Source organism: Nomascus leucogenys, chromosome 22a (assembly GCF_006542625.1).
Source record: "Nomascus leucogenys isolate Asia chromosome 22a, Asia_NLE_v1, whole genome shotgun sequence".
Lineage (NCBI taxonomy): Eukaryota > Metazoa > Chordata > Mammalia > Primates > Hylobatidae > Nomascus > Nomascus leucogenys.
The window spans coordinates 74,739,285-74,765,710 of NC_044402.1; the positions used below are offsets into that span (position 1 = coordinate 74,739,285).

Here is a 26,426-nt window from a genome sequence, read left to right on the forward strand (position 1 = left end):
GAATGTCAGGTCAAAGCTTATGTACATTTGAAGGTTTTTGAAACACATTGTTAAATGACCACCAGAAAAGTTACATAAATTTAAATTACTGCCAATAATATTTGAGTACCCATTTTTTAACATGTTTATCAATAGAGGATTTTTTTCAACCTTTATAAATTTTGTAGGCAAAATGGCATGTAAATATATACACCTACTATATACCCACAAAGATAAATAAGAAAAAAATGGCATGTTACAATTTTAATATTTTTTTTTAGTGAAATTAGATATATTCTTACATTTACTGAAAATTTGTAATTGCTTTGTAAGTTGTTTATTAATGTATCCTTTTCCCATTTTCATGCTGGGTTATTACTAACTCTTAAAAAGTAACTTCCAATGTATTTTCTCCCTTTGCTTCCAAATAATTCCAGCAAAGTAAGCTTTATTTAGATTACTGAGTGGCAGATAATTGCTAAAAGGGTCATGCCACTAATAAAAATGTGACTAATATACCCTCCTTCACTTGAAGGATAAAATGTTTCTATTAAAAAAAAGTTTTTTGAGACAGTGTCTCGATCCAATACTCAGGCTGGAGTGCAGTGGTGTGATCTCAGCTCACTGCAACCTCTGCCTCCTGGGTTCAAGCTATTCTCGTGCCTCAACCTCCCGAATAGCTGGGATTCCAGGTGTGCACTACCATGCTAGGCTAATTTTTGTATTTTTTGTAGAGCTAGGGTTTCACCATTTAGTTCAGGGTGGTGTCGAATTCCTGGGCTCAAACCATCTGCCCACCTTGGCCTATCAAAGTGCTGGGATTACAGGTGCGAGCCATTGTGCCTGGCTGGTAAATGGTTCTATAAAGCAGTCAGAAAGCAACTATTCTGAGATGGATCAGTCAGTGATTGATATTTGCTTCTCATGTATTCGTTAAACAAATTATATGCTAGTTATTATGAGGGTATGGCCAAAACATTAAGGAATTGATTACAACAGTACAGGATGGCTTGGTCTGGGGTCCAGGGCCACCAAGCAAGGTTGTGGAGATCATGCCCCGCACAAGGGGGCAAGTAGGGCTGAAATCCAGCCCCACTATCTGCCCCAAAGAAGAGGCTCCTTTCTTTAATTTTCATAAAGGTTGGCTAGCCCAGAAATGGCAGTGGTGGCATGGAGATGGAGCAAAGTGGACAGATTTGGCATATACTTTGGTGGCAGAATGGACAGGACTTAATTAATTGGAGTGAAGGTTGAAGAGAGAAAGATGTCATAAATGAATACCAGGTTTCTGCTGGGAACCAGTGAACAGTTGGAAATGCCATTTGTAGAGATAGGCTAGATGGAAGATTTGAGGGTAAAGAGTGTAGTTTTCCATTTTAGAAGAATCAACTACTCTGAGATAATAACCTAACCATCCCAGAGGGATGATTTGCATCTTCCTTTGTCTGAGAGGACAACTCATCCTCTTCCCTTCCTGGGTTTAGAACTTCACCCAAAAGGTGTTGGTGATTGAGGGTGGAGCGTAGGGTAGGAGTAGTCTTAGGAGGTGGGCACTCCTATCCACTTGAAATTCAAGATATTAACTCAGACCTGTAGCAAAAATAGAGTAAGACTCTAGAATAAAGCTGATGCTGTTGGATATTTTCAGTCTTTTATTGACAGGTACACAGGAAGTGGCAAAGGATTTTTTTACATGAAGTTATGAGTACATTCCCCTGTATATATGTTTCTTTTACTTTTTATTATTAATGTTGTTTGGTGCTAATACAGCTATTTAAATAAATCCAATCTCAATATAAAAAAAGGAAAAAGTTTGACAGAATATTTGTAGAATGCCTTTACATTATTGTTTTCAAAGTAGTTAATATTTATATTTTAATTTCCAAAAGAACATGTTATAAGTTGAAAAGTTTTCTGTAAAGTTTCTTAATGTTATAGTTTTATAAATAGGTTATCTAAACTATCTTTTTCCCCCATGTAGATAGATATGTAGAAAATGCTAAAGCATGTTATACTAAGGATTTTAATTTTAGACTTATTGTAAAAGGAGAGCATCAGGAAAAATAGCTAATGCATGCGGGGCTTAATACCTAGGTGATGGGTTGATGGGTGCAGCAAATCACTATGGCACATGTAACAAACCTGCACGTCCTGAACATGTATCCCGCAACTCAAAATTTAAAAAAAGAAAAAAAAAAGTAGATCAGGAGTAGCTGTTGCAGCAACACCTACTCCCATTTATTAAGTGCTTTTATCAAGGGCCAGATACTGTGCTAAATGATTTAATTATATTATTCTTTTTTTTTTTTTTTGAGGCAGAGTCTGATACTGTTGACCAGGCTGGAATGCAGTAGCATGATCTCAGCTCACTGCAACCTCTGACTCCCAGGTTTAAGCGATTCTCCTGCCTCAGCCTCCCAAGTAGCTGGGATTACAGGCACCCGCCACCACGCCCAGCTAATTTTTTGTATTTTTAGTAGAGACAGGGTTTCATTTTGTTGGCCAGGCTGGTCTCAAACTTCTGACCTCATGATCCGCCCACCTCAGCCTCCCAAAGTGCTGGAATTACAGGCGTCAGCCACCGCGCCCAGCCTAATTATATTATTCTCTAAGCAACCACGTGAAATAGATATCTTCATTTTACAAATGAAGAAACCAGCAGTGTTTGTGCTTTTCTCTATGAAACTGAAAATAATGGACTTTCATATTTGTCATATTTTTCTCTCAGCACCTAATTCATTATGTTGTGTGTGCTTAGTAAGTATTGAATAAATTAACAAAGTATTGTTAGTTGATTTGAATTAAATTGTTATTTGCAGATAGTTTAACAAAGATCACTCTTGTGTGCTTTTTGCTAGTAATAAACTTAAAGGCTCAGGAAATAAATTTAGCAGATATTCTTTAAAAATGAAGAACAACAATGCATAATCAAGATGGAGAGGAAAATGCCAAGAATTCTAAGGTTTAGGGTAACTGGACAAAAGAAAGAAAAAAATAGAAATAATTATAAGCCAGTTAGCTACTACATCATAATAATAATTCAGTTATATTTAAGAATAACTGAATCATAGATTTGAAATGCATACATGATTATAGGAATAGATGCATCTGACATGAAACTTAATTTTTCTCAAGTGTGAAGTATAGTTCATCTAGCTTTCCGTGCTTTGACAAAAGAATATGGTCTTTCTAATACTTTCACAGAAAATTGTCTACCAGTACATTATAGTTAATTTTTCCTATGATTTTTCTAGATAGAACAGCCTACCTCTCTTCTTTCCAACTGTCCCTACCTGATAGCTATTAACTGTGCTGCATGTATATCCAAATTGAATCTATATTCACTCATATATTTTAAATAACTAGCTTAAATTGCAATGAAATTACACCCTGTGTTTTGCATTTATTTTACTGAACCCTGCCACTGCAGTCTCAGTACTTATTCAATGCTTGCTAGTGGATTACTTATGGCTATGCTACTCAAGTGATCATGTAAATCCTCCTTTCATTTTGAGAATTGTAGGTTTTGAATACAGAAAATATTTTCATAATACCTGTATTATCACAGTATTATGGTTCTGACACTGTTTTTTATTAAAACTTGCCATTTATAGGAATTTGGATTTGAATCAAATCCTTAAAAAGGCTCACTAGGTGTTGAAACTATGTGCCTGATATATAGGTGTGGATGGCAGGTTTTTGCTTTATTGTTAAGTTTTAATATTAAGGGCTGCTTTTAGGCGCACCTTCTTTACTGTGTTTTTCAAAACTAACAGAAATATATTACTTCTGTAACAAGTTATCTATAAATTCAATAAGTTATTTTTCTTGATTTTGAAGTAATGGCTATATTGTGGAGAAACTGGATAAGAGAATGTAGACTTGTATAAATCTGTTGTCATTAACATAAAATAGTTGGTAGCCTGCATAATTAACTGAGGGCAGAACATTAGATTATTTTATATGGAAGTCAGTTTTAATTTGAAATATTATGAATTACAATTTGGATACAGGCTTGCTGTGAGCTTTTTCTTTTAATTCCCAATTATGGGAATGGTTGGGGGGGAGATGCTTGCTTTTCATGCTCTCTTAGTTTTTACGAGTTACTTCATTTTCTCATTCCTTTACTGTCATTAAAGGGTTTTGAGAGAGAGGAAGGAGATGCCTGTGTTTAATCAACCATGTTAAATGAAAGTTTTTTGTTTCTTTAGAACTAATTGAAATACAATAATTAAACATTTCCATATAAAGTATCTAAAAATGTCTGTTGGCAGAAACTATGTTTTGTGATTGATTGGGTGATTGACAGGGTCTTGCACTGTCGCCCAGGCTGGAGTGCGGTAGCACGATCATAGTTTACTGTAACCTCAATCTCCTGGGCTTAAACAATCCTCCTGCCTCAGCCTCCTGAGAAGCTGGAACTACAGGAATGCATTACCACACCTGGCTAAATTTTTTTTTGGTAATAGATGGCAGACTTGCCATGTTGCCCAGGCTGGCCTCAAACTCCAGGGCTCAAGTGATACCCCTGCCTCAGACTCCCAAACTGGTGGGATTACAGGCATAAGCCACCATGCCTGGCCTGTGTTTTTTTGTTTGTTTGTTTGTTTTTTTAAACTGTACTTGTTACTTGTTACCTGGATTCACCACATTCATTACTGTTATTAAGAAATTGGTACTACTTCAGGGTAAAAAGAGACTGATGTATTTAATAAATGGGAGGCATAATAGAGCAGTGGAGTGGTTAAAAATCACAGGGCTGGTCATGAAGGAGTAGCTGGTATTAGACCAACTTCCTTCCAAGAATAACTATGAGATCTGGAGGGAAAAAACCCCTGTTGTTGGAAGACATGGATGAATACCCAAAAGAGTACACAAAAGAGTAGAGACTAAGAGCCTAGATCTTGAAGGCTGAGAGAAGACTCTACACATTGAGAAGACCTTGACTTTCTATGTCACAGTTTCTTAATGCAATTGCCAATTTCTAAGCAGCACGCAGGTAGGATGAGACACGACACTGAGAAATCAAGCAGAAAGTAGCTGCTAGGAGCCTTAAAAGCTAAGCAGAGATTTTTTTGCAGTCTCACAAGGCCTTAGGGACAAAAATTTGACTGGAGGGCCAGCCAAGAAGAAGGTACCTGGGAAATACCCCTAAGCTTTCAATTGAGGTCCCAGAAATGCTACTCCTTAGGAAGAGTAAGAACAAACGAGGGATAGACTAGTCTCAACACTGGATCAAGGTAATCTACCTATATTCTATCTGGCTGCCAGAATATTAAATGCTCTGTGAAAGGAAATACCATGCAGAGCCTCTATAAAAGTTCATTCAATGGAAAGTATCAGGCATGCTAAGAAATAAGACCAAATGACTGAAAACCAAGAGAAAAAGTAGATAGTAGAAACTAACCCACAGGCTGTCTACACATTAGCTTTATTGGAAACAGACTTTGAAATTACTATTATATATTCAAAATAATTAGATGAAAAGATGGAGAATTTCATCAGGGAACTGGAGTCTGTAAAAGAACCAAATGGAAATAACACAACTGAAAAATTATAACTGAAATTAAGAGTCCAATAGATTGATTTAACAACAGATTAGGTATAACAGGAGAAAAACATTAGTGAACTGGAGGATCAGTAGAAAAGATTCCAATTCAAACAGAAATAAAAGTTTAGAAAATATAGACAAGGATCTGAGAAGCATATATAGGACTTAGTGAAAAGGTCTCACATACATAAGATTGGAGACTCAACAGGAAAGGAGAGAGAAAATAGGGAAGGGCAAAAGCAATAGTTGAAGGATACTGGCCAATAATTTCCCCAAACTGATAAAAGTCATCAAGCAACAGCCTCAAGAAGCTCTGCAAATCCCGAGAAGGACAAATAAGAGGAAGCCACACCTAGGCCCATCATAGTAAGATTTCTGAGAGGGAAAAAAGACAGAAAAATCTGAAACACATCCAGAGGAAAAAAATATCTTCAAGGAACAAATATAAAGCTGACAGCTAACTTTTCAACAGAAGGGAGGGAATTCTAAAGACTGTAAAATGACAACTTTAAGGTGATGGAGAAAGATAATAACTACTAATTTAGAATTGTATATCTAGTGAAAAATATCCTCTAAAAATAAAGGTGAAATAAAATAGAGAACTACTAGCCAATTGGCACTAAAAGAAATGCTAATGGGCATTCTTCAGGCAGATAGAAGCAAGGTACGCAGGAGTAGGTGAAGAGCAACAGAAACAGTAAATACATAGGTAAAACTAGACAAACATTGTTGAAAATAATAACTTTCTAACCAATGGCCACAGCTGCAGTGCCAAAGTCTATTGTGCATGGATTTCATGGAGCGCTCTATTTTTCACAGGATGCTCTTGGCCAGTGACTGAGAGCGGCAGGGAGACAAAGGCAGGCCCATTCTAGGGACACACAGGACTCCTCTAATGGCTGACTTGGATCAAGGACTCCCTGACAGCCCGACCAGGCTTTCCTTAGATGGCATGGCAGCCCAGGATACTTCTCCAACTTCTCTTCCTTCTCTACTAAACTCAGACTTCAGATTGTATCATAGTCTGATGATTCTCCAAGGCTTTACAGGTTCCCTCCCCATTTTCTGTCACAGGCATTTCTCCTAAAATATTTGATCCCATGTTGTGGCATCTGCTTCTCCGAAGACCCAGACGAACACAATAGAAATTAAAGTGCATTAGAATAGCACAAAAGATAGGCAGTAATTGGAGCTAAGTTCTGTATGGGTCCTGCTTGCGTTAATTGGTAAGTGGTAAAGAATTAATTTAAGGCCCACTAGTAAATCAAGAGAAAGTAATAAGATTTTTTAAAGTGTATAAATAATAAGCTGATGGGAGAACTGGAGTAATAAATAATTGATAAATTAAAAAGAAGAAAAGAACAAAGAAAAAGAGACAAAGAATAGATGGAATGTATAGAAAACTACTAATAAAATGGTCTACTTAAATCCGAATAATCAGTAACTATATTATATTTACTTAATCTTTTCAATTAAAGACAAAAGGCTAGGCACAGTGGCTCATTCCTGTAATCCTGGCACTTTGGGAGGCTGATGCGGGAGGATTGCTTATGGCCAGGCGTTCGAGACCAGCCTGGGCAACATAGCGAGACCCCCATCTCTACAGAAAAATTTAAAAATTAGCCAGGCATATTCTGGGTGCAGTGGCTCACACCTGTAATCCCAGCACTTTGGGAGGCCAAGCTGGGGAGGATCACCTGAGGTCAGGAGTTCAAGACCAGCCTGGCCAGCATGGTGAAACCCCATCTCTACCAAAAATACAAAAATTAGTTGGGCATGGTGGCATGCAACTGTAGTCCCAGCTACTTGGGAGGCTGAGGCACGAGCATCACTTGAACCCAGGAGACAGAGATTGCAGTGAGCCAAGATCGCACCACTGCACTCTAGCCTGACAGAGCAAGACTCTGTCTCAAAAAAAAAAAAAAATTCTGTAAGGGCAATGGGATTGAATATATTTTTACGTTATTTATTCCTTTTTCTAGGGATTTTTTACCTGTTACAATGGCTTTGAGACTTTGCATAGTTTATATTTAAAATAACATACCTTTCTTGTGACAGTGGAATGAATCTAATTGTAGTTGATACAAAGTTTGTTTATAGTCAGTCTCTTAATTTATGTCAAGACTAATATCTCACATATTATCAGAAGAGAAAGCAGTTCATATTTGCAAGGCATCTGTATATGCATATATATTTGATGATTTTAAAAATTATTTCTCTAGGAAATATAACTTTTGAAACAATGATGGAAATTCTTCGAGATAAACCAAGTGGCATTAATATGGAGGGAGAATTCCTGACCACTGCAAGCATGGTTTCTATTTTACCTCAAGACTCCAGCCTTCCTTGCATTCACTTCTTTACAGGGACTCCTGATCCTGAGAGGTGAAGCCACAAAATACTATAAACCAGCAAGGAGTCAGGGGATGGAATAGAGTCATTAGTATGTTAATAATTTTGTCAGGATAAATTTTTGTTATACAACTAGATCAATAATTTTTAATATATTTTCTGTTCAGGCTTTAATCTGCAATATCCACATATGCATAACTGTTCTCTTTTTATGGGAAGGAAATGTGCATAGTTTCTTTTATGCATTATCCCTACTCCTTCTTCCTACAAATAGATTTAACATAGTCAAGAAAAGAAAGTAGATAGATTTTCTTACTCAGATTTCAGATATGATATTAGATAATTCATAACAGTAAAAAGATTAAATGATGTAGTTGTTCAGGATTTATTTATGCACTCCTATCTAGAAAATACATGTGAAACTTAAAATATCAATAGTTTCAGTTTATTTAATTATTATTATTACTATTTTGAGGCAGAGTCTCGCTCTGTCACCCAGGTTGGAGTGCAATGGCATAATCTCAGCTCACTGCAACCTCTGCCTCCCAAGTTCAAGAGATTCTCATGCCTCAGCCTCCCTAGTAGCTGGGATTACAGGCGTGCGCCACCACACCCGGCTAATTTTTGTGTTTTTCATAGAGACAAGTTTCACCTTGTTGCCCAGGCTGGTCTCGAACTCCTGGCCTCAGGAGATCTGCCTGCCTCAGCCTCCCAAAGTGTTGGGATTACAGGCGTGAGCCACTGCACCCAGCCCAGTTACATTTTAGGTAATACTTTTGTAGACTATCTTGACTTAAGTCACTAGTATCTCATAAAATGCACATTACATTTAGAAATGATTTTATATTCACTATCTCTTAGTGTTATAGCCTCCCTTTCATATTATTAAAAATATCTTTAAGAAAATGGAATAAAACATTTGGGTCTTCCTTTTTTTTGAGACAGAGTCTTGCTCTGTCACCCAGGCTGGAGTGCAGTGGCGCAATCTTGGCTCACTGCAAGCTCTGCCTCCCAGGTTCACACCATTCTCCTGCCTCAGCCTCCAGAGTAGCTGGGACTACAGGTGCCCGCCACCACGCCTGGCCAATTTTTTGTATTTTTAGTAGAGACAGGGTTTCACTGTGTTAGCCAGGATGGTCTCGATCTCCTGACTTTGTGACCCACCCGCCTCGGCTTCCCAACGTGTTGGGAGTACAGGTGTGAGCCACTGCGCCCGGCCAAGTCTTCCTTTTTTTTTTTTTTTTTTTTTTTTTTTTTTTTTTGACACAGGGCCTTGCTCTGTCACCCAGGCTAGAAGGGAGTGCAGTGGCACAGTCAGCACGCTGTAGCCTTGAACTCCTGGGCTCAAGTGATCCTCCTGCCTTAGCTTCCCAAGTAGCTGGTACTGCAGGTGCATGCCACCATGCCTGGCTAATTTTTAATTTTTTTGTAGAGATGGGGTCTGGCTATGTTGCCCAAGGCTGTTCTTGAACTCCTGGTCTCAAGAGATTCTCCCACCTTGACCTCTGAAAGTGCTGGCTTTACAGGCATGAGCCACTGTGCCCAGCATGTGTCCTCCTTTACTGACACTGGCGCTGATGTTCACCCCAAGTCCTAATCCTCAGTCTATAACATTAAAGGTTGTTCTTATCCTCCAACTGTGGAATGTGAAGTAGGAAAGACAAACTATTACTTTGCTGACACTATTTATGTGCCAGGTCCTCTGTTAGGTTCATGGGGAACACAAGACTAAATAAAGTATGGTTCCCTGCCCCAAAGGAGATCCCAGTGTACCACGGAAGACAGGCATGGGTATAACTAATGTGACAGGAACAAGTTAATATGTAGCATCATTAACAGAAACTTCTAATTAGAGAGAATCTTAGAAGACTTAGAATAACACTGAATATTTTTATATATTGACATGATAATTTAATAAAGACTCTTCCTTCTAGATCTGTTTTTAAGCCTTTCATATTTGTGCCACATATTTCACAACTATTGGATACCAGTTCACCAACATTTGAACTTGAAGATCTAGTTAAAAAGAAGTCACATTTTAAGCCTGACAGAAGACACCCACTCTACCAAAAACATCAACAGGCATTGGAAGTAGTAAATAATAATGAGGTATGCTAGATTATATTCTTTGTTACATCATTAAGTGTAAAGTTTGATTCAATCCGTATTTTGAACTTTGGAGTATCAGCTTTCCTCCCTTCTTATAAGAAATAGGTTTAGGAATAGTTTAGATGCTCAGACTATAGTAGAGCTGTATTATTTTTATCTTTGGTTATGAATACATGTATTGTGAATCTTGTAGAGAAACTTAGTACATTAAACATAATAGCTAACATTTGTTGAACACTTATGTAGTACTTTTACATGGATTATTTTATCTAATCTTCACAACCACTTTATGAAATGGGTACTATTTTGATTCCCACTTTGCCGATAAAGTATCTGAGTCTAGGAGAGTTTAAGTAACTTGCTTAGTATATATCCCACACCAAAAATTACAAAGCCTCCAAAGAGCAGTTGACCTGGTTTCTTAACGTAATGTCCTTAATGATACAGACCCAGATTAAAATTAATTGAAAGTGACTTAAAACCCCAGAGACTTAAAATAATAATGAGTTTTAGTTTTTAAGAAGTGATACATCCTCATTATTTTAAAATGTGAGCATTATAGAAGAGCAATATATCACTCAAAATCTCTTCTCTAGAAATAAGTTTATTTTTTTCTGGTATAGATAGATAGGTCATTTTATAATGTCTACACCTATTCAGCTCGCTAAAGAAAAATAATGGATAAGAAGGGAATGGAAAGGCTGCCTAAAGCCATCCATCTGTTGACCCCCTGCAATGAAAGAAAACATAACCATCTTAAATCTTTTCTTGTCTGTTTCTACCTCCTGGTTTTTCTTGCCTATAATTCCTTTTACTTTGTCAAGGCGTATACATTTACATGCTGTCCACAGTGAAACGGATTAAATGAATTTTCCTCCAGGTAATAATTTATTTATTTTTGTCTGCAGTGTTGGCATTGTTTCTAAGCCTTTTTTTCCCCCTCACCTATTTCACTTATGCTCAAAGCAACAAGCTCTGCCAGACTTCCTATTTTTATTTAAATTTTTTATTTTTAAATAAAAATTCCAAAGTTGTAACTATTTTAGGCTTTACTTAAAAATCATAAGATGTCGAATGACAGCTTAAAGTAGTGGAAAGATAATGGAATTTGAGGGAAGAAGAGTAAAAGAGCTGGGTTCTGGTCATGGCTCTGTAAATAACTACTTTTGTGTGTTAGAGAGAGTCAATCCTATTGGTAGTTTTAATTTACATTTCTTGATTACTAGTAAGATTGAAAACCTTCTCCTATGTCTATTGGTCATGAGTATTTTATTTTAAATTACTTGTCTGTCTTTTCCCTTAGGCTATTTTTCCATTGATTTTGGGCTATTTTTGTTTTTTGGTTTAAATAGGCAAAAATATGTGAATATTAACTGTTTGTAATAAGGCAAAATTTTATCCCAGTTTATTGTTTGACATTTAACTTTTTTGTCAGACAAAAATTTTAAACTTAGTCAATTATATTTATTAGTCTTTTCCTTTAAGGCACCTTGATTTCACGTTTGAAAAGGCCTGCCTCACCTCAATATAAATATAACTTCTAGCATATATATGTGTTTTTTAAAAATTTAGTTCTTTAGTCCATCTGGAATTTACTTTTGTGTATTTCATGAAGTAGGGATTTTAACTCTGTTTTCCAAAAAGGTAACAAATTATTCCAATACCATTTATAGACAAAATCCATTTTTTTCCCACTAATATGAAATGTGGTGTTTCCTCATTAAAAAGCTGCATACAATTTCATACTGAAGTCCATGTTAAGGTTATTTGTTTTGTTGAGTTCTACCCCATAATGGTTCAAATTTTAAAAATTATGCTCACAGGCCGGGCGCAGTGGCTCACGCCTGTAATCCCAGCACTTTGGGAAGCCAAAGCGGGTAGATCAACTTAGGTCAGGAGTTTGACACCAGCCTGACCAACATGAAAAAACCCCGTCTGTACTAAAGCTACAAAAATTAGCCAGGCGTGGTGGCGGGCGCCTGTAATACCAACTACTCGGGAGGCCAAGGCAGGGGAATCACTTGAACCCTGGAGGCAGAGGTTGCAGTGAGCTGAGACTGTGCTATTGCACTTTAGCCTGGGCGACAGAATGAGACTCTGTCTCAAAAAAAAAAAAAATTATGCTCACTTTCTAGTAACTTTTTATTTATTTATTTTGAGACAGAGTCTCACTCTGTTGTCCAGGCTGGAGTGCAGTGGTGCGATCTCGGCTCACTGCAACCTCCGCCTCCCAGGTTCAAGCGATTCTCCTGCCTCTGCCTCCCGAGTAGCTGGGACTACAGGTGCGTGCCACCACACCCAGCTAATTTTTGTATTTTTAGTAGAGACGGGGTTTTACCATATTGGCAGGCTGGTCTCGAACTCCTGACCTTGTGATCCACCCGCCATGGCCTCCCAAAGTGCTGGGATTACAGGCGTGAGCCACTGCACCTGACCAAGTTTTTTCTTACATACTTTTTCTCTAGATAAGTACCTTATAACTGATCATGGTGATTCATCAACAATTTAAAAATTACTTCTTTCTGTAAGAATCATGGACCTTTTTTCTCTCTTTATTGAAATAAGGATGAAGTCGTAGAGGAAATGTCTTTTAGTTGATTTTTTCCTGAACATTATTGTTCTATTTTATTAATCTGATAATATTGGTTTTAAATGTAAAAGATCTAAATTGATAAAAATATTTCAACCTCAGTTTTCAGCAACCTTCCACATACACAGTTCATATGAGATTTTCTATTGTCCTGTTGTCTTTTAGGTTTTTTACTTATAAACTACTCTTATAATAGTTTTTGTCTTTTCTACTAAAAATAATTTGGTATTCATGCATTAACTCAATCTAGAGCAATGATTTTCCCAAAGAATTTCATTTCATTCTTTCTGTCTCTAAAGAACAAGAAGGGAACCAAACCACAATTAGAAGCCAGCATGAACAAACCTTATCTGTAGAGGTGGGTTGAATTTGGTTAGATTTATGTGTATGTGTGTATGTGTTTATCTTTACATTTTTAATTGTTTAGGAAAAAGCCAAAATAATGTTGGACAACATGAGGAAACTGGAGAAAGAACTATTCAGAGAGATGGAATCAATCCTTCAAAACAAGCATCTTGATGTTGAGAAAATTGTTAATCTCTTTCCTCAGTGTACAAAAGATGAAATTCAAATTTATCAGTCAAATGTTAGTTCTTAGTGATCATGTGGTCAGCTAATATTAATTCTTAGTGATCAGTGGTCAGTAATCTTCAAAGTCGGAGTCTATCACCTTGGTAAATTATATAAACCTAATTTGAGCAGATCTGATTATTCTTGGATAGTATTCAAGTGTTATTTTGACTATTAAACTACATATAGTGTTGCTGAAATAGAAAGAAAACAGCACTGGAATTGGATTCATGTATCATGGGATACAGGTGTTATTTCAGGTGATGTACTTGCATTATTTTCTTTAGCCATAGTAACTTTTTGTCACAATAACTAAGTATTCAATTATATATAAAGAATGAAACATTAAAATGATGCATGGATTTATATTTATTATAATTATGTAGTACCCTCAAATCATTTTGTCAGTTACATCAAGAAAGCAGATTTTTCGTTAGTCCTGAAAAATATCTCAAGTGGTAAGTTGTTTGTGCTTTGGGCAAATATTAACCAGCTCTAACAAGAAAAATTTCTAGATTTACACATTGTCAATACAGTATATTAGTTCTGCAAATGCACTTTTGTTAAACTCAAACATGCTCTTTGTGAAGACTTGGCTAACCAGTGAGCTTGTAGCTCTGATTATCTAGCATTTTTAGGGTCATTCTCCTTAATAGGCTTTTACGTTAATAAGATATATTTTTAGAAGAGCTTGTTTGGGAGATTAGAGAATAAGATAAAAGAACCAAAACCTTAGGATATACTGTTTCTGGGTCTAAAATCTCTCTCATTGTTTACTCCTGTTCACTCAGTGAAAACAGAAACAAGAATGAGGTAGTGGTAATGAAATAGAATTATTAGTATATTATGAACATTATAACATTTTGAACACTATAATGCATTATATATTATGAACTTTATACATGAGTAATATCTTCCTAAAGTTTATAAAACATTGTTTAGGTTACATAAAGATTACCAAGTAAGACTCAAAATTGCAAATATAAACAAAAGAAAAATCCAACTGAAAATAACACTAAGTATTTTTGAGTTTCTAGAATGTCCATTTTGGTATTTGGTTACATTATCGTATTTACTAGTCACTATCAGCATAATTAGGTTAATAAAGAAGTGGGTCTTTATATTCAAGGACTGCTCAGAAAGTTATGTGTTCAAAGTTCTCTCATAAATACCATCATCTGCCTGATACTGCTCTTGTCTAATATAGGGTTGACATTACAAAAGAAAAGATGTCTGACTCAAGTACTCAGTTGATTCTGTTTGCCTTAAGTTTGGTTCAGTGATAGGCTGTCTTCTAACCCCTATACTCCTCTTCTCTCCTTTAATAGATGAGGAAACTAAGAGCAAACAGTTCATTACACTTATGGGAATCTTATTTGCCTCTCTAGGGGCAGCATGTTTTCACCTTCTCCTTTGCTGCCACCTTGGACTAAACTAGCACCATCTTTTAGCTAGACCATTGTGTTAACTGTTCTCCTACACCCATTTTTGTTCTTTATTTCCACCCATGAGTCACTGCAGCCAATCTATTACAAATTTAAATCTGATTATGAATTCCCCTCCTAAAACTGTTTTTTAAAAGAGACTTTATTTTTTGGAGCAGTTTTAGGTTCACAGCAAAATTGAACAGAAAGTACAGAGTTCCAATATAGCCACTATCAACACACATGCATAGCCTCCCCCACTATCAACATCCCAGCACCAGAATGGTACATTTGTTACAATCGATGGCCCTACATTGACACATTATCACCCAAAGTCCATAGTTCAAGTTAGAGATCACTCTTGATGTAGTACATCCTATGGGCTTTGATAATTATAAAATGACATGTATCCACCATTATAGTATTATACAGAGTAATTTCACTGACCTAAAAATCTTGTGTGTTCTGCCTATTTATCCCACCCTCCCTCCAACCCCTGGCAACCTCTGATCTTTTTACTGTCTCCATAGTTTTGCCTTTTCCATATGTCATATCATTGTTATCATACAGTATGTGACCTCTTAAGATTGTCTTCTTTAACTTACTTAGTAAAATCCATTTAAGGTTCCTCCATGTCTTTTTATGACTTGATAGCTCATTTCTTTTAGTGCTAAATAATATTCCGTTGTCTGTATATACTACTACTGAAGGGCATCTTGGTTGCTTCTAAGTTTTGAAAATGATGAATAAACCTGCTGTAGACATCCATGTGAAGATTTCTGTGTGGACATGTTTTCAACTAATTTTTTGTAAATACTAAGGAGCACAATTGCTGGATCATGTGGTAAGAGTATATTTAGTTTCCCAAGAAACTGCCAAACTGTCTTCCACAGTGGCTACCATTTTACATCCCTATCAGCAATGAATAAGAGCTTCTGTTGCCCTATATTCTTGTCAGCATTTATTGTTGTCAGCATTTTGGATTTTGGCCATTCTAATAGGTGTGTAATGGTATCTTGTTTTAATTTACAATTCCCTGATGATATATGGTGTTGGACATTTTCACATGCTTTTATCTGTTTATCTTCTTTGGTGAGTTGTCTGTTCAAATCTTTTGCCCATTGTTGACTTAGGCTGTTTATTTTCTTATTTTTGAGTCTAAAACTCTTTTTTTTTTTTTTGAGACAAAGTCTCATTCTTGTCCCCCAGGCTGGAGTGCAATGTTGCAATCTCAGCTCACTGCAACCTCCGCCTCCTGGGTTCAAGTGATTCTCCTGCCTCAGCCCCCCAAGTAGCTGGGATTAGAGGCGCCTGCCACCATGCCTGGCTAATTTTTGTATTTTTTAGTAGAGACGGGGTTTCACCAGGTTGGCCAGGCTGATCTAGAACTCCTGACCTCAGGTGATCCACCTGCCTTGCTTTCCCAAAGTGCTGGGATTATAGGCGTGAGCCACTGTGCCCAGCCTAAACCTCTTTAAATACCAAAGGGATCCCACTGATCTGCCTCATTTATATCTTATTACATCTTCAACCATTGTTTTTTTGGGTTCCTACTATGCTGCTCTTTCATGTCCTTGAATGTGCCTTCCTCATGGCCGTATTTTGTCTGCTCGCACTATTCATTCCATGTGCTCCCTTTTATATAAGTAATACTTGACATCCTTTAGAGTTTTGCTAAAACATGACTTCCTCAGGGGAGTTTTCCTCACACCAGAAGGTCTCTCTTACATACTCTTGGAGGCACACGTGATCCTGGTCACAGGTCAATCATGTTTAACATTCACAGAATAGAAGCTCCATGAGGATAGGAATCATATTTATTCCCACTGTTGTGTGCTCAGTGTTCAGACTGTGTCTGGCACATGCTAGATGCTCGATACATATTTGTTAAATGAACATTCAAGTACTGATGGGAAGAATTTACACAGCCTTCTTCTCTGCCTGTAGAAATGTAAAGTTGAAGAAACTAGCTAGACAATCTATCTGCACAACTTGGTATCCTTTGATAAGTCTCAGGTCAACCTGTCACCTCTTAGATACTGGTATTATTTACCATTACTTAATAAGCCAGGGGAATAATATGAGTATTCTAGACAAGGCTATTTTGTTTGATCTTTGATGAAAACACCAGTTTATATATGTTAATCATGAGCCAAAAGTTTTGCTTTAGAAATAACTATGTAGCCTAGAATTTTGGAGTTAGTTTCTTCTTGTAAAATTTGCCCAAAACAGGTCTACAGAGCTAATGTTTTCTCTTTTTCATTAATTAATTCAACCTATTTTATCATACCAATTGCAGAAATTTATAATCTCATCTTTTCTTGAAGAATGGTGATAACATTTATGATGCTGAACTTTTTTCCAGCCATCACTCATGACAGGACTACCTATGTCCAGTGACCTAAAGTAATTATTTTACGTGATGAGATATGAAGGGGTAAACACTAAGAGCTGTATTCTGCTGCATAACAAACACATAAAACACTAGTTTCACATTTTTCTTGCTTTAGAAATTTACTGACCATTAATCGTTGTTCTCAAAATGCCAAATACACTTTGTCTTAGTCTAAAAACATTGAAAGCTAAGCACAAGCTAGGCATGGAGTTACTCATTGAGAGTTAAGAAAACAATTGACTATGCTGAAGAAAAAGAGATAGGTTTTAAGCAAAATTTTATCATCTTTTTTTCTAGCTGTCACTCTACCTATTGGAAATGATGAAATGTATGAAAAGGACTCAATGTCATTGACTCATTCATAAAAGTGTTTGTTTATAGAATGCGTAATTGGGAAACCCTGTTTGCAGAGCCCAGAGTCATGAAGAATAGAACTCAGGAAACCTATTTAAGAAAACATTCAGAACGTATAGAAAAGACCTCTATGATGGCTTCTGCATTATTCAGATTACTCAAAGAAAAGATGTCAGCAATGCAAGTTAAAATAGGTATTTTATTGAGAAACTTGCTTTGTCAGTGAGAAAGTAACAGTTAACAAATATTTTCATTTAATAAAATTAGTATATTTTTAATTCTAAAAATGTCTCTTAAAAGCCTTTATTATCTGAAACTGCAGATCATTCTGATCCAGGGTTTTCTTTTAGTGTCTCCCATGGAAAAAGATATTGCAGATTCCATTCGTGCAAATAACAGAAGTAGTATGACTTATTCACAAACAAATTCTCCACTTGAGTTTCAGTTGTCTGCATGCATGTGAATTAACATCTTTATTACTGTAACTAGAAAAATCTCCTGGTAACAGCAATGAGGCCTTAGGCTTACCCCTGAGCATTCAGTCATAATATGGAAAAAGGAAAAAAAAAGGAAAGTTCCGCAGCAAGACAGTTCAGCTTAAAAACATCCCCATTCCCCCTAATCACAACTTAAAATTGGTATAGGTTAATAGTACAATAGTACACTAAAGTATAATTTATTTGTTATTAATAAATATACTAGGCTTCCATGCAGGTTTTTTTTTTTTTTTTTTTTTTTTTTTTTTTTTGAGACGGAGTCTCACTCTGTCGCCCAGGCTGGAGTGCAGTGGCGTGATCTTGGCTCACTGCAAGCTTCACCTCCCGGGTTCATGCCATTCTCCTGCCTCAGCCTCCCGAGTAGCTGGGACTATAGGTGCCCGCCACCACACCTGGCTAATTTTTTGTATTTTTAGTAGAGACGGGATTTCACCGTGTTAACCAGGATGGTCTCGATCTCCTGACCTCGTGATCCGCCGGCCTTGACCTCCCAAAGTGCTGGGATTACAGGCGTGAGCTACTGTGCCTGGCCCCCATGCAGGTTTTTAAAAAATTATTTGTTGCATTAAAAGGGCAATGACTCTAACCCGATAAATTATTTTATAAATAAGTTTTTTACATATGAGACACTAAAAGTATAATTAAATAAATATCTGAAACATGTTTAAAATAAGTTAAACTAGCACTGACATCTAATAATTAAGATGCTCAAAGGTCATCTAAATAGATCTCTTTAATTTACTGAAGATAAAGTTTATCTGAAGATGCTATGGTCTGTCTATGTCCTCCTAGAATTCATGTGTTGAAACCTAATCCTCAATCATGTTTAACATCTGTTTTTCACAGGAGAATAGAAGCTCCATGAGGACAGGAATCATATTTGTTCCCACTGTTGTGTGCTCAGTGTTCAGATTGTGTCTGGAACATGTTAGATGCTCAATAAATATTTGTTAAATGAACATTCAAGTACTGATGGGAAGAATTTACACAGCCGCCCCTTCTCTGCCTGTAGAAATGTAAAGTTGAAGTCACATCCTCAATGTGTTAGTATTAGGAGGTAGGGCCTTTGAGAGGTTATTAGGTCATGAGGGTGGAGCCCTATTGAGTGGAATTAATGCCCTTATAAGGGGCCGATGAGACAAGTTCTTCCCATCCACCATGTGGGGACACAGCAAGAAGGTACCATCTGTGAGCCAGAAATTTGCCTTACCAGACACCAGATCTGTTGGTGCCTTAATCTTGGACTTCACAGCCTCCAAAACTGTGAGAAATAAGTTTCTGTTGTTTATAAGCTATCCAGTTTATGATATTTTGTTATAGTAGCCAAAATAATAGACTAAGAGAGAAGGCAACATTTAGTAATTTTAAAAATTATATATTTTTATACACGGACACTTTAAAAAGACTGAATTCTAAATGTAATCTTTAGAATTTTTTTTTTGAGACAGAGTCTCACTCTGTTACCCAGGCTGGAGTGTAGTGGCACAATCTCAGCTCACTGCAACCTCTGCCTCCTGGTTTCAAGCAATTCTCCTGCCTCAGCCTCCTGAGTAGCTGGGATTGTAGGCGCACGCCACCACACCTGGCAAAGTTTTTTTGTTTGTTCTTAGTAGAGATGGGGTTTCACCAGGTTGGCCAGGCTGGTCTCGAACTCCTGGGCTCAAGCAATTCACCCGCCTCGGCCTCCCAAAGTGCTGGGATTACAGGTGTGAGCCACCATGCCCAAGCCCAGGTTTAGAATTTTTAAATATTGGCTTGAACTATATAGTTTTTATTTTTTTTAACTGCAGGGAATAAAGTAGAAGAGTTACCCTGCATTATGATGCTTTGTTCAAATACAGAAATGATACACCATATGGCAATAATTTTGTTGATAAAATTCAAATTAATCTGCTCAAATTATTATTTGTAGCATAAAAGTTAAAGATCAGATTGTACTTCTGCAGAAGGACTGTGGAGATAATAATACATATGGAGGTTCTTACTCCTTTCCTTAATGGCATAGATTAGTAATTTGGGTAGAAAAGAAAAGACAAACTTAAAAAAAAAATAGTGCTTCTAGGTTTTTTTTGCTTGTTTTTTGTTTTGGAGACAGGATCTTGCTCTGTCACCCAGGCTGAAGTGCAGTGATGTGATCTTGGCTCACTGCAACCTCCGCCTGTCAGGCTCAAGGGATACTCCCACCTCAGTCTCCGAAGTAGCTGGGACTACAGGCATGCACTACCACACCCGGGTATTCTTTTTTTTTTCTTTCTTTTTTTTTTTTTAGTAGAGACCGGGTTTCACCATGTTGCCCAGGCTGGTCTCGAACTCCTGACCTCAAGTGATCTGCCCACCTCAGCCTCCCAAAGTACTGAGATTACAGGCGTGAGCCACTACGCCTGGCCCTCTAGTTTTTAAATGAGTACTATTTGTCAAGGAAATGGAAAAAGAAAAAGAACCTCTTATTAGAATCATTAAAATTCTTTTTCAAGAGATACTACCAAAAAATGTAAAGCTGTCATAATTTAAGGTCCATTTCCTGCCAGCGATATACTTGCCAAATTTGATAATTTAAAGAACAGTTAATAGGATGCTAATTTTGAAATTATAGTAAACAGTTGCAGAAAGCAATGATTGTATAATGTTGACATGTTCGTATTATTTATAGTACAGTTGACCCTCCATATGCACAGGTTCCACATCCACAGATTCAATCAACTGCAGATAAAAAAAATGTAGTTAGGCTTACAATGGTTGCATCTGTAGTGAACATGTACAGACTGTTTTTCTTATTGTTATTCCCTAAACAATACAGTATAACAACTATTTACATAGCATTTACATTGTATTAGGCATTATAAGTATCTAAAGATGATTAAACTATATGGGAGAATGTGCATAGGTTATATGCAAATACTACACCATTTTATTAATTATTTTATTTTATTTTATTTTATTTTTGAGACGGAGTCTTTTTCTGTTGCTCAGGCTGGAGTGCAGTGGCACGATCTCGGCTCACAGCAACCTCTGCCTCCCAGATTCAAGCAATTCTCCTGCCTTAGCCTCCTGAGTAGCTGGGATTACAGGCACCCGCCACCACGCCCAACTAATTTTTTGTATTTTTCAGTAGAGACGGGGTTTCGCCATGTTGGCCAGGCTGGTCTTGAACTCCTGACCTCAGGTGATCCACCTGCCTCAGGGCCTCCCAAAGTACTGGGATTAGAGGCGTGAGCCACCACGCCCGGCCTACACCATTTTATATAAGGGACTTGAGTATCCTCAGATTTTGGGATCTTCAGGAATCCTGGAACCAATCCCCTTGGATACTGAAGGATGACTATATTATATTCATTATCAGAACTTTAATTTGGTTTTCTCTTTTTCCTAAGTCAGCTTCCTATGTGTTTTACATACATGTAAAATCACAGACCCTGAGCATGTGGTGGGAACACATCTTGTCACATTTTACAGAAGAGACAACTGAGGCTCAGAGAGGTTGCCTCTGTTAACTTGCCCAAGGTCACCCAGCTAAAAACTAATGAATATGCAGCTAGAATATGATTCCATGTAGGGTTCTCCCCTTCATAATTTAGGTCTTAGGGGAACGTGAGGGTGGGGATGAATGCTCAATTTCTTTATATCTTTCCTGTTGGAGAGTGTTCGCATTAATAGCAGGAGGACTCTGTTCAGGACTCTTTTGAAGAAATCTGTAAAACAAGTACTCATCCCGGAATTCATACTCATTGGTAATATGTTGGATGACTCCCCCTTGTACCAGCCTGTCTCCATATATCACAGCTTCACCACGGTCGGAGGCAAGGCCGACTTCAATTAGCCAGTTCACCAGGTCACAGCCACAGAAAGTTCCAGCAGAAGTCTTTGCACCACACCTGTGTCAAAGGAATGATTCACCCATATGTTCTGTAAATCTGGTATCAGCACTGTATGATAGAGGACAAGCAAGAAAAAATAGAAGGAAACAAGGAAAGACAGCGTGATAGTTAAAAGCATGGCAGGAAGGAAACTGTTCTGAATAGAAAGGGTTTGTTAACTCTCCTGACCCTAGAAAGACCCACTGGAGAAAAAGAAAATGTCAGTGATGCTTGTGAAAACAGAAATGCTTAAACAATACCAAAAAAAGTCATAGATAATGTAAATGCACTTACAAAGAAATACTTTTTTTATAGTAGCGTGTTATCAGATCTGTCCTGTAATAGCTGAATATATTTTACAATTTATACTTTTGGTTATACTAAGTAATTTGTGTCAGGAACACTAAATATTTTTCACGAGCTCTAAAGAAGTGATTATTTTCACTAAACTATTCAAATCAAACTTTATTTTTAGCTCCATATACATCATGTATATGTATGCACTACATACATCATAGTGCCCCACAAGTAGCCTTTCTTCTTGCTCTCAGCAGGAAAGACAATCCTACTGATATGTTTGTCAGAAATTTGCTTCATTAGGAAGCAAGAAAAGAATAAGAGATCTAACTTGCTACAAATCTAAGATTTTTTAAATGTGCTTTGTGAATCTACTTCTTGAGTATTTAAAAATCTGTCTTCCTGATGCAAATATGGGATGTCTTAAGTATGTACAAATAAACAAAAGATAGAGAGATACAGGGAAAAAAAATCCAATTACATGAGTGCTGTACATTTCCACACAAATACACCATAGATAGACAACATGAATCTGTCCACAAGCATTATTCAGGCTACAAAACCTAAAGTGATTGACATGGGAAATGGTGGATGAACATCAAGGTGAAAGGAGAAATAGGTGACAAAAATTTAAAAACATTTCACCATAAATAAATATTCATTAGAGTTCATATAATTAGAAAAAAAGGTTAATACTCATTAAAAGTTTTCTCAAATACATAAAATTACATTATTTTAACATCAGTATTTCATTTAGAGATGTTACCTTAATTTATGCCTTGCAACTAGAAACACCACATTCAACAAAAGTCTGGATATTATACTCTGTGTTAGCCTTCTTTTTGCTTGTTAATTTTTTTATTTATGGCCTAACACCTTTTTTTTTTTTTTTTTTTTTTTTAGACAAAGTTTCACTCTTGTTGCCCAGGCCGGAGTGCAATGGCTCAATCTCAGCTTACCCCGCAACCTCCGTCTCCTGGGTTCAAGTGATTCTCTTGCCTCAGCCTCCCGAGTAGATGGGATTACAGGCATGCACCACCATGCCTGGCTAATTTTCTATTTTTAGTAGAGACGGGATTTCTCCGTGTTGGTCAGGCTGGTCTTGAACTCCCAACCTCAGGTGTTCTGCCCACCTCAGCCTCCCAAAGTGCTGGGATTACAGGTGTGAGCCACCGTGCCCGGCCTATAGCCTGACACCTTCTATTCCAGACACCAACAGAATATTTATTTCCTGATGACTGTTATCAGGCAGCTATAATAACAGTCCATGGCTGGGTGTGGTGGCTCACGCCTGTAATCCCAGCACTTTTTTTTGGGAGGTCAAGGTGGGCAGATCACTTGAGCTCAGGAGTTTGAGACCAGCCTGGCCAACACAGCAAAACTCCATCTCTACTAAAAAAATACAAAAAATTAGCTGGGTATGGTGGCATGCACCTGTAGTTCCAGCTTCTCAAAAGGCTGAGCCCAGGAGATTGGGGCTGCAGTGAGCTGAGATTGCGCCACTGCACTCCAGCCTGGGCGACAGGAGTGAGACTCTGTCTCAAAGAAACAAACAAAAAAACCAGCCCATGGAGCTGTACAAAGTGGCGGACAATGTGACACTGTACAGGCTGTAGAGCCTGGAAAGGGGCAGGAAACAGGCTGGCACACTCCCAGCCAGTGTCCATTCAGCCAAATGGGACTGAGGCAGACTGGCAGCCCTGCAAATTGCAAAAGCTATGCTTCCTTCCCAAGAGCTGGCAATCACACTGGGCCTCCAAGAGCTAATATGGAATTCTCTTTTTTAATTTTAAAAAGCAGGATTTTTTTGTGGGCTTTTGTTTGTTTTTGAGACAGAGTCTTGCTCTGTTGCCCAGTCCGGAGTGCAGTGGTGTGATCTCGGCTCATTGCAAACTCCACCTCCCGGGTTCAAGCGATTCTTGTGCTGCAGCCTCCTGAGTAGCTTGAATTACAGGCACCTGCCAACATGCCCAGCTAGTTTTGTATTTTTAGTAGAGACAGGGTTTCACTATGTTGGCCAGTCTGGTCTTGAACTCCTGACCTCAGGTGATCCTCCCACCTTGGCCTCCCAAAATGCTGGGATTACAGGCATGAGCCAGCATGCCCAGCCCTAAAAAGCAGTTTTAAATTGTTCAAACTATTCATAGATGGCACTTTGAAATAACTGTGCTCAGAAGGGTGAAAAACTAACTTTTCTTCATAGTTTACCATTGCCAGAAAGCCGGCTATGCCCATCACAGACATTCTATCATCTAATTCAACAATCCCAAGAATTCGATATTTTAAAGAGGAAAACTAAAATTTAGAGAATTGAACTTGCCCAATGTCACACAGCCAACAAGCGGCAGTTCAGGAGCTGAGTTCTAGTATTAGTCCACACCCACTGCAGCCCCTTTTCCACTCTCTGTACGAGGCCACCTTCTGATTATAATGATATATATGTTAAATACAGTGGCATAATATATGTAAATAAATTATCCTCCATACGAATTTTCATACATTTCATATTTTCAGTTATAGACATAAAAGTATTTGGTTCTTTATATTTTGTTTTGTTTTCTCTTTTATGACAACCAGAAATACTGGTAGTATAGTATTTATACAAAGTTCATAATTTCCTGCTGTATACTTCGTTTATAAAAAAATTTTTTTTCCCTATCCAAAATTAAAAGAGAACCTGCTATATACTTCATACCTTTCCAAATGCATTTGTCAAGAAATGCTGAGGTGGGAATATAACATCACTTCTAAATCCAATGTATCTCAAAGTTTTGTGAGAGACACTACTGGCCAACTTGAAATGAGTGTTAATATTCTATGACATTTTGGTTCACTCTAAACTGAAGTGTTCACATTTTATATGGCAATCAGAAGTTATATGACATTTTAAAAATATTAAAATCAATGTAATATGACTCTTATATGCCATTTCTGAAACTATAAACTCACTCATAATTCCTTTAACTTTTACATGCATATGTAAAAATAATCATGTAATCAGTCACAACCACCTCATTTAGCCCATTACAATCCAAAATTAGTCAATTAATCATTTAAAATATAATTATCTAGAACCTGTACTGGCACTTTGCTTACCTTCTTTCTTTGACAATGTTTCGGATACAGAGGTCACGGTGATAATGGATAAATTGTTGACAGGTCATTTTTATTTCCTCTGAAACAGGAGAATCCCTGTTTTCTGCTATTTCTTTATTGTTCCATAGGAATTCAAGTCTGAAAATCAAATTTATGGCCATTTTTAAGGGAAGAAAAGCACTGAGAGAGAACTCTTCCTGCCTTATCACCCCATCAAAATGGCTGTTCCAAAGCTGTCGATCACCAAAGCTGTCATCTACAATACCCAGACATCGTTAGTCTCAGAAGCAAAAACATTCTACATTCCAGACATCATTAGTCTCAGAAGCAAAAACATTCTACATTCAATTTCCTATTCAAAGCATACTGGGGTGGAGGACTTAATCATTTTACAAACCTCCAGACACGTTTGACCCATTTCAGGTCCTACTAATAAATGTTCCTTACTCTACATTCTACTGTTTTGAAATGCAAAGATAAATTAGAGATCAAATATTTTGTTTAATCACTTTTCTATTTTAGTACAACAGAAACAAATACCAGAGTACTCCAAAAACTGGAGTACGAAACAGTTTTGTTTCAGCCAGCCTACACATTAGAATGGTTGATTATTTTACCCAGTCAACAAATGAAGCTGATAACTAAGTTCAATGACTTTCCAATTATGCTTTTCTTCTTTCATGAAATGATTATGAACCTAGCAACTACATCTTGATGATAATGATAAAGACGAAGAAGAAAGAACCATTACCATTTACTGGGCACTTTTCATAGAGCTGGTGGGATACATTTCTTTAGCACTTCCAGTTTCTACAAATTTTGACTTTGAAAACACAAGAAGAAGTACAAAGATTTGCCCCCGCCTCTTCCTCCTACCCCCACGTTGGAGTATTACTACTTGTTATTTTTCATAAAGAAATACGTGATCTTAATTCAAAGAAACCCTTCACTAAGCTGATAAAAAACCAACAATTTAGAAAGAAACTTGAGTTTTCTGTAAGCTGTCAGTTTGATAAAAAGAGAAATTGTGTTGTCAAAGGAGACAGACAATCAAATATAGACCATGGGGGCACACCACCTACTACTTCCATTTCCAAAGACATTTTCAAGTTTCATTTAACTTTATGTAATAGTTAATGGCATAGATAGAAATCAATGTCCATCAATTCTTGTTAAAGTGCAAATTACAATGCCAGATTTATAATAGTTCCTCCAATTTTTTTTGCAGTTGTTTATAACCTTTGTGTGGCATTTAGTGGTGTCTTCGCAGTTACTAAAGGTTTAAAAACATCAGTATCTTTTTTTTAAGCATAATATAGCACATTTTTATTTGACGTTCAAGTGTTGAAATTAAGCAT

The 26,426-nt window shown here is 37.1% G+C and overlaps 2 protein-coding genes across 4 annotated transcripts in view; one reads left to right on the forward strand and one right to left on the reverse strand.

The window, feature by feature from the left end:
- Window positions 1–14,847, forward strand: part of SCRN3 (secernin 3) — a 28,955-nt gene extending 14,108 nt beyond the window's left edge. For 2 of the 3 annotated variants that reach the window (XM_003253731.4, XM_030802332.1), the window contains exons 6-8: window positions 7,753–7,915; window positions 9,817–9,991; window positions 13,009–14,847. In XM_003253731.4, the coding sequence (XP_003253779.2) occupies window positions 7,753–7,915; window positions 9,817–9,991; window positions 13,009–13,179 (509 nt within the window). In that variant the 3' untranslated portion in view covers window positions 13,180–14,847. Of the gene's footprint in view, window positions 1–7,752; window positions 7,916–9,816; window positions 9,992–12,880 lie in introns of all 3 variants that reach the window. The other variant, XM_030802331.1, reaches the window with a different exon arrangement.
- Window positions 14,848–17,503: 2,656 nt separating this feature from the next.
- The window catches only part of GPR155 (G protein-coupled receptor 155), a 54,121-nt gene continuing 45,198 nt past the window's right edge, over window positions 17,504–26,426 (reverse strand). Inside the window, exons 16-17 of the mRNA XM_030802333.1 lie at window positions 25,069–25,206; window positions 17,504–21,693 (exon numbers count right to left, since the gene is read on the reverse strand). Of these exons, the coding sequence (XP_030658193.1) occupies window positions 21,393–21,693; window positions 25,069–25,206 (439 nt within the window). The 3' untranslated portion in view covers window positions 17,504–21,392. The remainder of the gene's footprint in view (window positions 21,694–25,068; window positions 25,207–26,426) is intronic.